The following is a 17524-nucleotide window of genomic DNA, read 5'->3' as shown; positions in this document are numbered from 1 at the left end:
TGTTTACAGTTGTGGAAAGTGCAGACGCAACGCTGCATCATATAATGCGAATTCTTGTTAACTTGCTTTAAAGTAACCATTAAAACCATTCGAGTAACTATGAACTGCTGGGGTCTGGAAGAGTACATGCTGTATTTTCCCCTCTTGCCCCAGTGCCATGGATACTGTAGCGGTACAGGTGGAGCCACTGACAGGCTGCTTCACAGTCACGTGATCTGATTTAGAAGAAGCAGCGGCTGCAGAAATTGGTTAAAATTTCATTGCCAGGCTACGGTCTAGTGGAAAAGGGTGTTAATGTCCTTTGCTCGTTTTCATTTCAACGATAAAAACCCAAGGGCGACGGACTTGCGCGTGTTATCATCTGTATGAGCGAAGAGTGCAGGCAAGATAGGAGGAAAACATCGAAGCATCTGCAACAGCATCGCGCGCAGGGAAGCGGGATCTTACAATCTGTGAGCTTGACTCCATTCAGACGCAACACAGTTTGTAAACGCACATTTTCCGATGGGACTTATTTCATGACATGGCTGATTATCTAAATCCTTCGAGTGAGGGGTGAAAAGGATCCTTATTGGAAATGACCGGTCGCTTTTTGATGCATTGTGTAACGTGGGGCGATAAAGTTTAACTGGCGTTCGGTTCATAACAGAGATGCGTTTAGATGTGCTCTGAATGGCCGGAATACTTTAAGCAACTCTGTGTTTATGTGGCTGAACACGCTCTTGTGGATGCCAGACCTGTACGGATGAGAAGAACTCGTGGCTGGAACTACATCTCGCGTTGTGATGCTTCTTCTTTACACTCTGTCTGAGGTGAATTTGGATTTCTTTAGTCAAATCTGCGCGTTTCTAGAATGGCTCGCTTCGAAGACGATCTCCCGACCCGGTATGGAGGCGGTGGCTCTCCAGCGGGTCCAGGCAGAGGGGCCAGCCGGCAGCCAGGCCCCCCGGGCGGACCGAGGGTGTATAAGCAAACAATGGCCCAAAGAGCCCGGACAATGGCCATATACAACCCAATACCGGTCAAACAGAACTGCCTCACAGTCAACCGATCCCTTTTCATCTTCAGCGAAGATAATATCATTCGGAAATATGCAAAGAAAATAACAGAGTGGCCATATCCTTTACACAAATGACAGGCACTTGTAAGAGGGTAAAATATGAGAGTTTGTTAAAAAACAGACTAGTTTGTAATCAGCAGTAAATCGGGTTCACCTATATATGCATTTTTTGTATTAACACGCTGGTTATAAGGTCGCAAAAGTTTGGCGGAAATAGAGGATTCGTTTTATTCAACATATAAGTTATGTAAAAGTTGTGTGGGTTACAATCATACTTACTGGATTTAAATGACATGCAGTATGCAGGGTGTTGTCTCTCTGATGAGGCAAACATTATTACAAGAGAGGTCAGTCGGATTCCTTTCACGAATTACCCCCGGAAAATAGCTCATATTAGCTTTAATTAGCAAGCATGGTAAATGTAGTTCGTGATTGCTTGATATATAATGTAAGTCTCGTGACGTGAAATGCCATTTAGAGTTTTTATTGTGTTTGTCCCTTCGCTGCGGTATTGATTCTTTTCAGTCAGAAAACTAGACTCGTTGGTCTCTCTGTCGCTCATGGCAACCAAAACAGCTCTTGCATTAGGCTGCCTAAATTGCTGTGCAGTCTCAGGAGAATTGCCTTTGGGAATACCAGTCATAAAGTAACTGAGATATACCTGCTAGTCTGTACGTTATAATATAAAAGCATTCGCTGCTTTTATTCGCAGGTTACAGTCCAAAAGCAATGAAGTTGATAGTCTAGCCAATTTAAGCGGAACAGGTTAGTGCTTTAAAGTTATGGGCGCTAATATCATTTCCGAGGCCCAACCGGCGGTGCTCAAATTTTAATTGTTTCGAATCTTAATGATTTCATGAAATTGAATATTTCCCTTTCACGTGGAAAAGTTTCAGTGGCTGTTTTAGTCGCTCTCCAAGGTGCTGAAACGCCTACGTGTTTAAAACTCGTCCAGGGAAATGCGGAAGTGATGGAGGCCCTGTTGAGCGCCTGAATAGTTTACCACAAGATAATAAAGATTAGAATTAACATTTCGATTTTGTTTACTTAACATGGATGAACAAACAAGGCAAAATTTTGACGTCTTTTTAAATACTTGTTTACCAATATCTAGCAAAAAATGTCTTTCTATTTGCAGCAGACTTTTGCTGTTTAACTTGGCTGTATTATTTATATTAGAAGGCCAGTATAGACTGGGAAAATTTAAATGTTAAATATGTGATCAATTTCTCTTTGTAGTCACAAACAGTTAAGTTATGAGTTTTTCCATCAAACAAACCATTTCTAATTACTGACTCTTGAGATATGGGACAAAACATATCTCTCAAATTCACTTGCCAATCTCACCTGTGAAACTATTCCAATTATAATTCAATTAGATTGAGCTGAAAATCAGATTGAACCATAATGGTGGCTAAAACACTTTTTGTGAGAAATGAGAGATACCTGAACGTATATGAATACCTCTAAACATTAATCCAAAATACTTATTTGATACATAAACCTTTTTTTTTTTTTGCCTGTTTTGTCTCAGTTTTCAAGTATCCCTTTAATTTCAAATGCTAAGGGAATGTAATTAATGAAATTCATCATTTATTAATAATGTCTTTATGTTCAGTCTACAATGAGTCTACTAGTCTGACGCAAATGTGTTTAGAGGAGTGCCACGGGAAATAATTATCCTCCTCCCCACTAACCAGCAGCTTTGTGAGGAATGACGCAGTTCGCACAGCTTAAGACTGAGCCATAAGGTACCTGAGATGAAGTGAGATCATTTTTATCAGCAATTCTTGTTAGTTATATTGGAGTTATCATATGGTGCAATATTGTTCCAAAGAAGTCTCAGTGGCTCTCAAAGATGCATAATTAAGTGAATATTAGCTTTAAATTTAAGTTATTTTATTCTTTATTGATTTCTGCTGTAGCTTCCAAAATTGCTTGATAATCATTGTATTGCTGTGAATTAATTCCATCTATTTGTATCCCATGGGTTCTTTCCTTAACACCATCACTCCATTTGAGTACATGATTCTCGCCACCATCATAGCAAACTGCATTGTACTGGGCTTAGAGCAGCATTTGCCAGCTTTAGACAAGACACCCATGTCAAAGCGGCTGGTGAGTTGGACTTTCCCTTATTAATCACACTGCAATTTAGTCCTTTGAGCACCCTTATTGTTTAAGTATTCACCTCTTTTGCAGCATTACCATATCAAATCCGAATTTTTCTGTTCAGATTTAGAAAGCTTTTACTTTCAAAACTTTTTATTGTTTCACCAAAGTCTTTTTAAGTAGCAGTTGTTACTGTAGTTCAACAGTTTGCCAGCCCACATTTACTTGATTCATTTAGCAGACACTTCGATCCTTTGTGAGCTGCTGTCAGTCATTCAGCAGTGGATCCTTTAACTGCCCTGCTAAATTGATCCACATATCTTTGCTGCCGCTTGACATTTGATTGACATTTCAGTGTCTATAATAAAAGAGGACAATGAACTTATAAATGAACTGTCCTCTAAAACTCTTTTAGTGAACATTTTGTGTTATTCTGTATCATATTTGTTTCTTCTGAGGTTTTATAAAAGTGTACATATGCTAGGGCTGGGAGATACAGCTAAAAAATTATCACGATATAATGTTTCATATTGAATCGGTATCGATAATTATTAAAAACATTTTAGTAGAAAAAAATGTTTGAATTTAACCAATGCATTTTTAATTAAGGCAAACAACAAATAATTTTTTAAAGCAAAGCTAAATAAAATGTAAACAAATCTTTCTTATATTTTATATGAAGATTAAATAAATAAGTGTTAAAGAAACTTAGAGCTGCACAATTCTGGATAAATTGAGAATTTTTTGTTTGTTTGTTTCAAACCGAGATCACAATTCTGAATGTCAACTAAATTAAATAACGTAATTTACTAGAGGTTCTGACAAAATATTAATTGCTGCAGTCTTTTTTTAAATTTTAAATATATTTGAATTAATTATTTAAAAAAAAAATCTGTTTGGATGTATGATTCAATGACACGCCCATAAATACTCTTGTTTCATTACTGGATGAATCAGTGTATTTGAAAGAATCTGTTGAATGAAGATTCAACGTCAAATACATTTTTTTTTAACAGTCACTTATCGCCACCTGGTAGTGAAACAATGTAATCGATTAATGCGTAATTTTCAGCGCGTTCAAGTTGCTTTCAAAAGCTGATTTGCTCTATTTTGATCGATAACATAGACATTAGTATTTATATCTGAACTATAAACTTTTATCTCAGTACTTCTGTGATAATTTGAATATTTGTAACAGAAATAAAGATACTGTGTGGTTGAAAACACTTTGTGCAGCTGATTCAGGGACGGAGCGAGCTTGAGAGTTGTTCATGCAACTGAACTTCATGTCTGCTTACATTTTAATGCATTTAAGTGAAACTATATCGAGAGCTATATCGAACATTTTTTCTATCGTTATCGAATAAGACGTACCGTATATCAATACCGTTTTATCGCCCAGGCCTAACATATGCTATAATAATTTAAGTTTATTGCTTACCATTTGATTTGATTTTATCTCCACTTCTGTTATTTACTTCTATAGTCAGGGTATTGAATATGTGCTTCACTTATGAACTGCAATTTTTAGATGCTCTGCTATTAGAGGCATTTGCTTTGAATATTTATACTGAGAATATAGAATATAATGAGAAAAAAATAACTGATTTTTATAGTAAAAGGATCCCAATTTTCCAACTAAATTTGATTTATTTTACTGTATTGTTCTGCTTTAGTGTTCTATGGAAGAACAACAGTTTAATGAAAGCTGTAAAATATTCAGTGCGCTTGCCAATGACAGATTTATGTTCCACTTTATACTTTGTTTTCATTGTAAACTTTTATTGTGTGTCTTATTTCGTATGAATAACTGCTTGTTTCTCTCCTCGCTCATGACAGGATGACACTGAACCCTACTTCATCGGAATATTTTGCTTCGAGGCCGGGATCAAGATTATCGCTCTAGGCTTTGCTTTTCATAAAGGCTCCTACCTCCGCAATGGGTGGAATGTTATGGATTTTGTTGTTGTGTTAACGGGGTAAGTTCAAATATTTTTTAAATGGTTACTGAATATTTTTTATCTAAATGAAAAACCTTAAACCAAAGGAAAGCAGTATATATAAAGCATATAGCCATGGTCTGTGACATGAAAAATAAATTTAATGCTGTCATTGACAAAAACCTCAGTGGAACTGAGTGGAGAAGCAAATTGGTCTGCTTGACCCTGGCACAGGCAGTGTAGCGGAGGTCCCGTACATAGATAAATGATGTTTGTGAATCTTGCCTGCAGTCAGACCAGGGGTCTGGATGCGGGTGGTTTGGTTTGTACTCCAGTAGTACAACTGGCTGGTACTTTGGAGGTGCAATGGGGTGGAGAGGGAGCTACTTCATCTCCAGCAAGGCATACAGTGGGGACATTCTGACCCTTATTTATAGCAGTATACTCTGGTGTAGATGATTGCTACTGTCTGCATCATATTTGCCTAGAGATATTGCTATATTAGTTTTGGTTGTTTTTGAAGTGTTTTTGAAATGGATTTACATTGTTAGATGGTTTTGTGAGAGATAAAATAGGAATTTCAATACCAGGATCCAGGTTTATTTGTTCCTGGTACTATTGAACTTACATGGTGATTATTGCCTTACAGTTATTTAGTTGCATTGCATTTGCATTTCAAATATTTGTGAATGAAAAAAGTCATATTACAAGGTATTTTCTTATACAGGGATAGTGCAGTGCTATTTTCACTAGGTATTAGTTAAATTATTGGTTAGTAGCAGGTTTATGGGGGTTATGTGCAACAGACTTCTGTATTCTGTAAAACAGGTTGAATCGCTTTTCTTTTAGTTTAAAGAGGACCCATTATGCTTTTTTACATTTTCAAGTGTGTAATGTTGCTGTTTGAGCATGAAAAAGGTCTGCAGAGTTACAAAGCACAAAGTCCACCACTCCAAAGGGAGTTATTCTTTATATCAGTTAGCACTGTTTCTGAGCTCCTTGAAATGCCTCGATTGTAGTCTTGAATTTTCATCTGGGAAAGCACACTCACAGTATTCCTCATTTAAATAATTCCTGCCCAAGGCATATGCAAAAAAGAAAAAGAAAAAAAAAGGTGCAAGGCCTGCTTGAGTTGTCACATTTATGGTAAAAGGGGTGTGACATTTCCGAAACACGCTTGAAGCCATTGACCAGTTACAACACATTGACCAATCAGAGCACAATGTGCTCTGCAACAATGTAAAATATATGAAAAATAAGTTTTTTTTAAACATTAAAGCACTAGAACTTATTCTAGTAGACCCCAAAAACAAAATCAAGACTTTGTAAAAGAACGTAATATGGCCACTGTAACTCGATGTGCTAAAGTAACTAAAACTGAAATAAAAACTATATAAACATATTACAAAAACTAATAAAAATGACAAAACACAGCAAAATTACTAAAACTTTGAAATGAAAATGAAAACGGAAAATAAAACAATAAAAACAAGTTCAACATATTAATAAAATTATAATATTAAATCAATGGAGGACCACTAGCAGACTCATTTTATTTTGAAGGAAGAAGTGAGGCCATTTAAAATGGACAGCAAGCAAGACTGGCTGATGGGCCACAGGGATGTGCGCTGATCCTGGGGAACTGTGCCGTGACGGGCATGGTGTTACAGTGGAGCTGGTCCCTGTATGGTTACTGGCACCACTAGGGAGTGTCCTGCCTTTCTCTGCCTAATGGCAGGGAGATTTATTTTGTCCATCCACAGAGGCTTACGTCAGCCCATCACCTCACTGCAATAAACAGATTTAGTGGAAGCAGTTCTGTTCCTGCAGCGGAAGAGGCTGTGCAGAAAGCCGGAGGATATAGAGCTGTCTATTTGCCTCTGGACATCTGAGGCAGCCAGCGGAGTTTATTTATAACAGACATAAAGAAGTCACATTATAACAGTGTGTCTCTAGACATTAATATCACTTTATATTTATATGTGTGAATATGATATGAATTTGATATTTGTGAAAGGTGACTATATATGTATAACGTATAATTAAAATAAAAGACAAAAATAAAACCATATTTGTAATATGGTAGCTCTATTTTATTTGGTCTTTTTTTATTTTTTTGTTATAGTATCCACAAATATATATTTATATTATATTTAGTGTTTTTTTTTTTAATAACTGTATAAATATAATATATATAATATTCACTCTGTTCGCCTATTTCCTTAGAATTTTATTGGTGAAAGTCTGTTGATTTAGCAGCCTCTGTCACCTTTAGTGCAGGATGGTCCATCACTCAGTTCATAATATGTCTGACAGGAAATGGATTTGCTTCATTAAAGGGGGGACAAGATGGTATGATATGATAATAATCATAATCGGAGCATACCCTAAAAGGGTCTGCAGTTGAGCAGTTCAGTAGAATGATCAGTCTTGGTCAAGACTTATTGATCCATGTTTCAACCCCACACTGCTGTTAGGTTATCAGAGCATAAATCACATATGGAAAGGCTTTTGAATTCTTCTGAACGATGTAATGAAGACCTGTTACTGTAAGAATTGTGTATTGGTTGTCAGTAGGCTCATACTAACTGCAGCGGAGCCAATCAGAAGTGTGTATGCTTATTCTTCAACAAACTTAACAGCACAAAACGCATATCTTGTATTTTAATGAGTTATGTAATGCTTTTCCAGATGGCATCCTTTGCATGGTTTTCCTGGTTGAACTTTAGGGATTTGTCATATAATATTCAATGTTGTTTAGCTTCCACAATCAATCTCTCTTCGTCAGATTTTTTTATTATACATGAGAAGAGCAATTTTGGCCCAATGAGCTTGGAGTGTGGGCGGAGCTGTCCTGTTCCACACTGCAGAAATAGAAACGACTGATAAAATGTAGCGTTTGTTGTGGATTAACATTAAAAAATATAGCTTCTGGATAGGACTTAATTAGTCATTGTAATTTTGTAGATAATTCTTATATCATTTTTTTATTACACTCTTGTTTCACAGACAAAAAATAGTGTTCCATTGGTACAGTTTATAATATAAAAATAAAAATTATGTAATAATAATAAAACAAGTAGTATTACCCTACTTTATCCAGTCTCACAGCTCTAATGTGCCTCCAATAAGATCTTTGGACTTGCTAATAAGAGAAAATATCTGACTCTCTGGGTTCACATCTCGATCAATACTGTATTGAGCCAAACAGTAGGGGAATGGCTTTGCTACACCACTCTTCTTTATGGCTGTGTGTTCGAGCGGCGCACTCCTTCTCTCCCTCTCTCCTCGTTCCAACCAGCTTTAGTGGGTGAGGGGTGTGGTGATAGCCAGGGATCATGCTGCTGTTGATGCTGTGATGAACCGAATGGCCGCTGGGGTTCCCTGCTCAGATCAGTCGCTCTTAATGAGCTGCCTGGGTTCCCTGGAGGACGATTATGTTCGCAGCCTTGTGTTTCTCTGGGCTCCCATAGAAAAGGGTCTTAAAGAGGGCTTTGAATTTTATGTAGATGGAATGTATTGCATTTGGATGAAGCTAGACTGTGATGACCTTTTGTTAGTGGACTTTATGTGGTGTGATGCTTGATAGCTGAGAATTATTATCGATACAAATTTAGCCTGAGATGTATGATGCATGAGATTGAGATGCATCCAATAATGCATTACAAGAAAGCTGACGTGCCTTTTATATTCTTCTAAAGTTGTTTTCCATAACTCTTGAATATCTAGAGCTTGGTTTTTCTAATGTGTAATGTGTAAAAAAATTGTAATTAACCTAGTAGAAAAAGTTTAATTAAATATATTTTAAATAAATACATATAATCTAAAATATAATACATATAATAAAATATATTATCTTATATTTTATATTTTTTAAATATCTTGAAATGAGAAATTCTTTTTGAATCTATATATATTTGTTGTTGAATTTAAAGGGTTAGTTCACCAAAAAATAAAATTCTGTCATCATTTACTCACCCTCTTGTCGTTCCAAACCCGTAACACTTTTGTTCATCCTCTAAACAAAAATAGAGATCTTTTTGATGAAATCTGAGAGCTTTCTGTCCCTCCATTATGCAACTACCACGCTTCAAAAAGTTCATAAAGAGATCGTAAAACTAATCCATATGAATTGAGCGGTTTAGTCCAAATTTTCTGAAGAGACACGATCACTTTATATGATAAACAGATTGAATTTAGGTTTTTATTCACATAAAAACATTGATCAGCGAACATAAACAGAAGCTCAACCGAACCTGCTTGGCGCGCGAGAACAAACCTCATTGGTTCTTTTAGAAGCTCAAACATGCTGCGTAAATCACGAGAATTAACCTCATTGATTCTTGCACGTCAAGCAAGCATGCTTAAGCTTCCCTTAACCATAACTGATGTGTGCTTTGATTTAATGTTTCTATGTGAATAAAAGCTTAAATTAAATCTGTTAATCATATAAAGCAAACGTGTCTCTTAAGAAAATTTGGGCTAAAGCACTCAATTAATATGGATTAGTTTTACGATCTCTTTATGAACTGTTTCAAGCATCAAAGTGGTAGTTGCGTAGACTGTCAATAGAGGTTCATTAAAAATATCTTCATTTGTGTTCCAAAGACGAACGAAAGTCTTACAGGTTTGGAACAACATGAGAGTCAGTAAAGGATGACAGAATTTTCATTTTTGGGTGAACTAACCCTTTAAAACCACAAGATGAGATTTAGTGATTTATCTCAGAAAACATGATTTAGAAAAGATGCTCAGACTCAAATATATGGTGGCTGAGAGAGCTCAAAGCGTTGCAACTGAAGAAAACACATATAAATAGAAAAAACACCAACAAATTAAGAAAACACAACACACTCACAACACAACCAAATACAGAAACACGCTGCAAATAGCAACAGACCACAACGGACATGTTTCAAGGGGACACCAACAAGTGACGAACCTGGCTGGGACATGCTTATTGTTCAATGTCTACTCATCAGTGGTGTTGTCAATGAACTGAAAGGTGAGTTTTTTTTTGTTTATTTTAACATCCTGATCGTACGTGCGTTGTGAGTATTTGCAGTGCGTTTCTGTATTTGGTTGCGTTGTGAGTACGGTGACCACCATCAAACAAACCAAATGTGGGACGATTACTAAGTTTGTGTGGGACAATATGGGACATGTTACCAACACTAAAACACAACCTGAAGCTGTTATATAATGTCTATCTAACTTAATAAAAACATTTGTATTCTGCCTTTCAACTGATAAAAATACTTTGTTCTTTAGTCCCTTCCAGAAAACACCATTACATCACAATGTAACATAACATGTCTTTATTTTACATGTCATTTAAATTCAACATCACTGACCCTAAAGGCAGCATGCATCATATATATAAGGTGACCAGATTTCTGAAATGTAAACTAGGGACATTTCCTATTTGAGTGGTCAAAATATCACCAAAATCTCATTTGTTATTATGTATTTATTAAAAAACAGGGAAAATACATTTTTTTTTATGTTTTTGTTTTTAATTGTTGTGAGTTCCTCATAGGCTATTATTACATTAATAATTATGATTTAGTTTTATTATTAGGATTTTTGCTCTGGTTTTAATACAATCATATAAAAAACATTACATTACAAAAATAAAACAACATAAATATAAGAAGATAAATATAAAACGGCATTTAACAAATATTTTTTAACATTAGGCCTATTGAATTTAATATTTTAATTTTCACAAGCTGTTTTTAGCTACTGTATACAAAAATTACAACTGATTTAACTTTTAACTATTTTTAACTATTATTTTGCATTTTAGACTCATTTTAAGCACAGAGTGCGTGTATTATTTTATTTTATTTTTTATTTATTCATATCTGAGTGTACCTTCACCACGTAGTTAAGACGTGTGTGGAAACTGCTGCGTGACTGCGGAACTTTTGTGGACGTATGCAAAACAATCTCGCACCCTGTTGAGGCCCTGTTATAAAACATACAAACAGTATTTTTACTTTAATTTAACATGAATAGTTAGTATGTTACTACCTTGAAACCGATAACAATGTTTATTTTGATATTTGACGATAATGGCGTTTTGCTCCGGTCCAGATTACGTTCCTCATGAAGTAGCGGCGCGCGCGCGACCAAGTGTAGTTGCACAGCCCCCTCTGTTGGAGAACATGATCACTACACAATTTCTCCAGCAGGCTGCTGTATGCTCGTCGGTCTTTTTGCAAAGTATATGCGGGTTGTTTTGAACGAGCTATAAAACGGGGACATTTCCGGGGACAGCTCCAGTCAGGGACAGAAGACCAGAAACCGGGACTGTCCCCGGAAAACGGGGACGTCTGGTCACCCTATTTTTGAAACAGTTCTGACCAAGTCCAACTCCGATCCACATTTTGATTGACAGCCGTCACAACCTACTAGTGACCAGGTTTACTCCTTTCTTTTCAACCATTGGATAGGATTTAAAAAACGGCTGTTGTATTGTGGGATGTTTCTGTCGAAGCGCTGTTGAATATAGGTGAAAACTACGCAGCAAAAAGGATAAATAAAATGCTTTCTTAAAAAGGGAAAAGAACGCATGCACGTTTTCCTAATATGATAATTAAAAACCAACAGACTGATGAAAATGTGGGACATTTTCTCAATATGCGACGTGCAGGACAAGGGGTGAAAATGCTGTGCGGTACAACGCAAAGCGGGACGGGTGGTCACCCTAGTTGTGAGTATTTGCAACACATGTGTTGTCAAACTGATAAAGATGTTTTCTTAATTTGCTGGTGTTTTTTCTATTTGCATATGTTTTCTTCATTTGCAGCGTGTTGAGCTCTCTCGGCCACTGTTCAAATGACCTGGGAGCCACTCAGCAGGTGAACATAAGCGACAACTGCAAATGTTTATACAACATTCATTTTTTCATTATACTGTTGTCTTGGCTATACAATTGGCACATGGTTACTCAAATTTTTTTGGAACAATGTTAGCACAGTTTGTTGTTGTCATCAACTACGCCTTTATTAAGCCATATTGAAAAAAAGTATATGTTAATATAATGGGCTGCTTTTTAAGAAAAATTTAAGAACAGTATAAGATAACGTTAAAAGTCAAACTGAAAGGCAGAAAATGAAAACCTGTTTTCACTGGATTTAAGGATTTACTTTAAATGCTTGAGAGTATGAGAGTATGAAACTAGACGCTGGTCTAATGCCTTCTTTTTATTAAATGTATGTGCTTACTTTATATTTTACTCCTCCATCTGTTGAGGGTTGTGTAGGTGGTATAGAATATCCTGCTGCTTCTAACACAACGTCAAGAAACAAACTGAAGTTTTAAACACCATCTGTCCAGAGCTTTTGCTTTTGCTTTGTCCTGTTTGATCGCTGCAGTCTGGGGAGTAATTGAGTCATGTTCCCTCGAAAAATTTTAATATTCCTATTACTGGAACTCTGTCTGTCTTCTTTTTTGTTCTATTATCTAGTTCTAACTCCCTGTGTGTGCCTAACTGTATGTGGTAAAGATGTTGTATATATTGATCCCTTTTACTGCATTGAGTAACAGCCTCTGCTGTGTCTATTCCACCTTCCTGTTGAAGAAATAGATTTTGCAGTAGTTGCACCTCTTAAAGCAATATCCTGATTCCCTCTCTCTTGATTCTCTAGGAGTAGATTGGGTTTCTGTGGTCGCCACAGAGGACCTTTACCTGTCAATATTGGTGTGTTCCTGTGGGTGACTGAAGTAATTTGCTGGAAGGGAGACACTGTATTTTAGACAATCACGGTGTTGCAATCCTTTCTTGGTGCTGGCCAAACATGCTGTTGTCATTAATTGATGAGGACAGTGTCAAATGCTTTGAGTTGTCAGTGTTTAAAAACTGATGAACTCATTTGTGATTGATCTCTGTGTGGATTCTCTATGTATCATGTTGTGACCTCTGGCATAGAGAAAAGACAGTTCTGTGCATATTTTAGCACATTGAGCAGGTCAAGAGGTGTGGAATTGAACGATTGTGAATTTTGCATTAAAGATGAGCATATTGAATCAACTCTCCCACTGTTGCTACATTTCCTTGATCTCTGGTAATGTTTAAACTAGGGATTAGGGTTGTCATGATACCAAACATGTTCTTATTTAAGTAGTTCTAATTAATTATGTTAAATATTTAATATAGTAAATATTCAATATCAAATATTAATATGAAATTTAATACATTAAAATTTAAAATGACTTTCTTTATTCTGAGGAACCTATATACAACATTGCATTGGATACAACATACAACACTTGCATTGTATATAGACAAGTCATTTTTTTTTTTTTTTTAATCTTGTATTTTCCACTGAAGAAAAAAGTCATATTGTTTAGAAGCAACATGAGGGTGAGTAAATGATTACAGAATTTTCATTTTTAGGTGAAATATCCCTAGTAGAGACAGTTTATGTGCATTCAGTCCTTTGTGAAATAAGATATCAATAAACACGTCTTTACCGCTGTGATTCAGCAGCTGTGCACAACACAATGTTTTGTTTGGAGGGGTTAGCCTCTGAAAAACCTCTGAGGTTTCGCCTGAGAGCAGCTGAAGAGGCTTATAGATGTTCTGTCGCTGCCTCCTGTTGAGGCACATCACTAAGACACAGTGGGGGGCTTCAGTCTGACAAGTGACAGTGTGTTTTGAGTGAGAGCTGGGTGTTAGGTTTGCAGGGAGGGGTTTAGATTAAATAACGACCAGTTAGCACAGCTCTTTCTCACTCTTTCTGGCTTGATCTCTCTCGCTCTCTCCTAGTGCTGTGCAGTGGTATTCTGATACTACTGAGGCAAAGTTCTCACTTTTTTTTTTTTAATGTTGTCACAGTTTCCTGGTTAAATAAACATAAAAAAAAGAACTACAATTCTATTTTATCACAAGCAGAAAATTTAGCGGCACACCTTAAATCAGCCTGCAGTTATTCACATTTTTCTGTATTACTCAATGCCTTGGTAATAAATAGACTTACAGAAATTACAATGTGCAGTTTTATTTTAAGTTTGCAAGGCTCCAGATTAACATTTGAGGGCAGCATTATCATTCATAATGTCTAAATAATAATTCTAAAGCAAAATGTTTGAAAATATATATTATGGACTGGAAATGCCAGCCACCTACTGGTTACAATGGTAATTTAATGTCTTTTTATTTTTAAATAAGTTAAGTCAAGTCACCTTTATTTTTATAGCGCTTTTTACAATGCAGATTGTGTCAAAGCAGCTTTACAGTCATAACTGGCAAATAATTTTGGCTGCACGGCAGCTCTTAAAGAAAATGGTGTCATTGTCCAGCTTAAGTAAATTCAGTATTGATTCATTCCATTGTAAGAATCAATAGTTATTAATTTAGTCAATTTATCTATATCAGCACTGGAGTAAACAGTGATGTCATCGTCCAGTTCAGTTTAGTTCGCATACAATGGTGTCGACGAGGCAGATCAAAACATTGTTGAATATTAAATGTCAAGTGTCCCCAACTAAGCAAGCCAAAGGCGACGGCGGCAAGGGACCCAAACTCCAACGGGTGATTTCAGGTGACAAACAGGTTTTAAAAATGGAGAAAAAAAACCTTGGGAGAAACCAGGCTCAGTCGGGGGCCAGTTCTGCTTTGGCCAACAGCGAACAGTGCGTGATTATGATTCAGACAGCATTCATAAGTCCAATTTGGGATCGCAGCAGTCAGAGTATTTATTCCAGTTCCATCATTCATTACGTTTGCCATTTTTATGTTGGGCAACGTTGTGGTGGTTGCGTCAGAGCGACCGCTAATAAAAGTTTGCTTGCACAGGCAGGAAAAGTGGTTGCAAAATGTGACCATGTAGTCGCAGTCTGGAGCCCTGATGTATCTTTAATTTCACTAAGCTGATTGCTCATTAAACCCCCAAAGTCAGGCCATTTCAAGTTTTGACATGATATAAAGCAGTGAGTTGCTTTCTTTTTAATTAGTCTTCCTATTAACGCCATCATTTTGTTCATTCAGACTGATTCGCGAATGCATGAAAACAAGAGGCAGGATTTATCGTACAAACCAATAATTTTCAACCAAAAACCAACCATAACCAATCATATCCAATCATAGCGCGATGGAGGCATTGCCTCGCCTCACGGGACATTCCCCCATTTTTTTCTCAATTACCCCCACTAAACCCACCACACACTTTAGGGGGTCTGTTAAAACTCATGCGCTCAGGGGAGACAAGAGAAATGCAGACTCAAGCTGTACCATTACCTGCTGTTGGACAGTGTTACTTTAGAAAAATTAGTGATTTATACACTTTTTTTTTTTTTTTAAATGTCACATTTTGTAATATTTGCTCTGCCTCCCTTGCATCCTTGGAGGAAATGCCCCTGCTCTTTCCATATAGCATCTGCACTGCTACTAGCTTCTCAAGCAGGTTTCCCTTTGTTATTAGGGTTTTTGTTTACTCTAACAAAATCTGGCTGCCACTAAGACACTTTCCGTAAAGAAACAATTACTGATGCTTGTCTGTAGGGTATTTCAGAACATCTGAACAAGGATAAAACACTCTTTTGGGACAGCTTTTAGACTGTTTTGGCTTTTTGGAAGGGGGAGGGGGTGCGCTGAGCTGGTTTGGGGGAAAAAAATCACACTGTTTAAGATAATTATTTTAGCCTATTGAACCCAGAAGATATTAGAAAATACTCATTATATATATATATATATATATATATAAAGGGCTATTATATTTGCATGCATTTGTTAAAATTGGTTGGAGAACGCTCATAATTGGTTTAGAACTCTCATGTTTATTTTACTGTATGTTCAGTCTCATATTTCTTTTTTTGAAGTTTTTGCCTGTTTTTATTGACAAACAGTGAAAAGTGACAGGAAATTATAGGTTGACAGACATGGAATTGATTTGGGACACAAGGCTCAATGATTCTGAAGCACATGCATTAACAACTCTGACCGCCTCATATTTCTGTACAGATTTTTTTAATGCAGCTCCGTTTTTATTAATTATTTTAATTATTTAAATTAGACTCCATGAAATCAAAATTGGAGTTTCATGCCTCCTTATCTATTAGCTTTGAAGCTATCTATAAGTTAGTGTCCTTCTAAAAGTTGACAAAATTGACTTTTAGCAGATAAAAACTTCCCTTTTATAAAAGGAAATATATTAACCCAGAAAAGAAGTGATTTCATGGATCTTTAAGATCGTACTGAACTCTTGAGCTGTTGTTGCAGGTGGGGAATATTTAGTGTTAATGATGAAGACCCTTTAATTAATCTTTGAGGCAAGTCCTTGGCCCTTAAAATCACGCAGACAGCTGTGATAAGACTTTTTAAAAAAAATGCTTCAGCAGTGATGTAAAGAGGTCAGGGTAGGTTGGCCTCTTTACATAACACTGTGAGCTGAGACATACAGCAAGGGAATAATTATTTCTGCAGTCTTCTCTGTTTTCAGTTGTCCTCTGTTCACCTCACTGTGTCTGTTTGCTCTTGTGTAACAGTATTTGTGCGTGCATCTAAAATGAACCTCCAGACTCAATATTCTACTGCTGCATTTATTCTGATTGCGCTCTGAAATCTGGTGGTTTGGGGGAAGCAGTTGGAGAAATCAGCTGTCATTTAATTCTAAACAGTGAGCAGCGGCCCAGTCAAATATTTGAAAGCGGCTCTGTCTCATAAAGAAACGCAAACAATATTTCAGAGCCTGTCAGTTCAGGTCGGGCCTCTTCAGTCTCTTTGAACGGGCTATAATTTGAAATCTATTTCATCACATTCTCTCCTGAGTCACATGGGTGACTCTAATAGAGGGATTGTCTGTTTACACACAGGGATGTAGTAACAGGACTGCTGTTTGCTTTGGATAGAGCCATTAGAGTCGTATGACCTTTGTGACTCAGCTCTTCTTTATAGAGAAACAAACAAATACACTGATATAAAAATCAGTAAAGAGCTATGAGTCATATTCTCTTCAGTTTTAGGTTGGATGGCCTGGCTGTGAAAAAGTCATTTTAAATCATGAAAATGGCCTTTATTAGGAATTACGATTTATAGTACCTGCTCAGTATCCAATAAAACATTTTCCCTGAAATGAGACTCACATGCAGGGCAGCATTTATCAGTTACACCATGTTTTAACCAGACACAGTTTCCAGTGATTTAAGTTAGAGCTGAAATTGTTTCTGATCTGAGCTGCATATTTAATTTATGTGGGAAATCAGAATATTTTGCTAAATCTATTCAGAATAAATCTGCAATTCCATCCCATGTGTTCAGATCTGGGGAAAGTGGTGCAAAATGGTGAAATGGAAGTTTCTTGTTTCCTTGTCTGACAGCAAATTATTCAGTCACATTAATTTTTTGGATGCACATCTAGGAATTTATTCAATAAATGTGTTTCAACTGTAGTTTGTACATGTCTTC

General features: G+C 36.5%; 1 protein-coding gene across 11 annotated transcripts in view; it reads left to right on the top strand.

Moving 5' to 3' along the window:
- Positions 1-212: 212 nt before the first annotated feature.
- cacna1ba (calcium channel, voltage-dependent, N type, alpha 1B subunit, a) overlaps positions 213-17524 on the top strand; it is a 117229-nt gene continuing 99917 nt past the window's right edge. For all 11 annotated transcript variants that reach the window (XR_007930211.1, XM_051893562.1, XM_051893558.1 and 8 more), the window contains exons 1-3: positions 213-1116; positions 3073-3178; positions 5012-5151. Coding sequence is in view for 10 of the 11 variants with exons in the window: in XM_051893562.1 (XP_051749522.1) it covers positions 854-1116; positions 3073-3178; positions 5012-5151 (509 nt within the window). In the remaining variant the exon portion in view is untranslated. The remainder of the gene's footprint in view (positions 1117-3072; positions 3179-5011; positions 5152-17524) is intronic.

This window comes from Ctenopharyngodon idella, chromosome 5 (assembly GCF_019924925.1).
Source record: "Ctenopharyngodon idella isolate HZGC_01 chromosome 5, HZGC01, whole genome shotgun sequence".
Taxonomy (NCBI): Eukaryota; Metazoa; Chordata; class Actinopteri; order Cypriniformes; family Xenocyprididae; genus Ctenopharyngodon; species Ctenopharyngodon idella.
The sequence above is the reverse complement of the archived record's forward strand: the minus strand, read 5'-3'. Positions and strand labels throughout refer to the sequence as shown.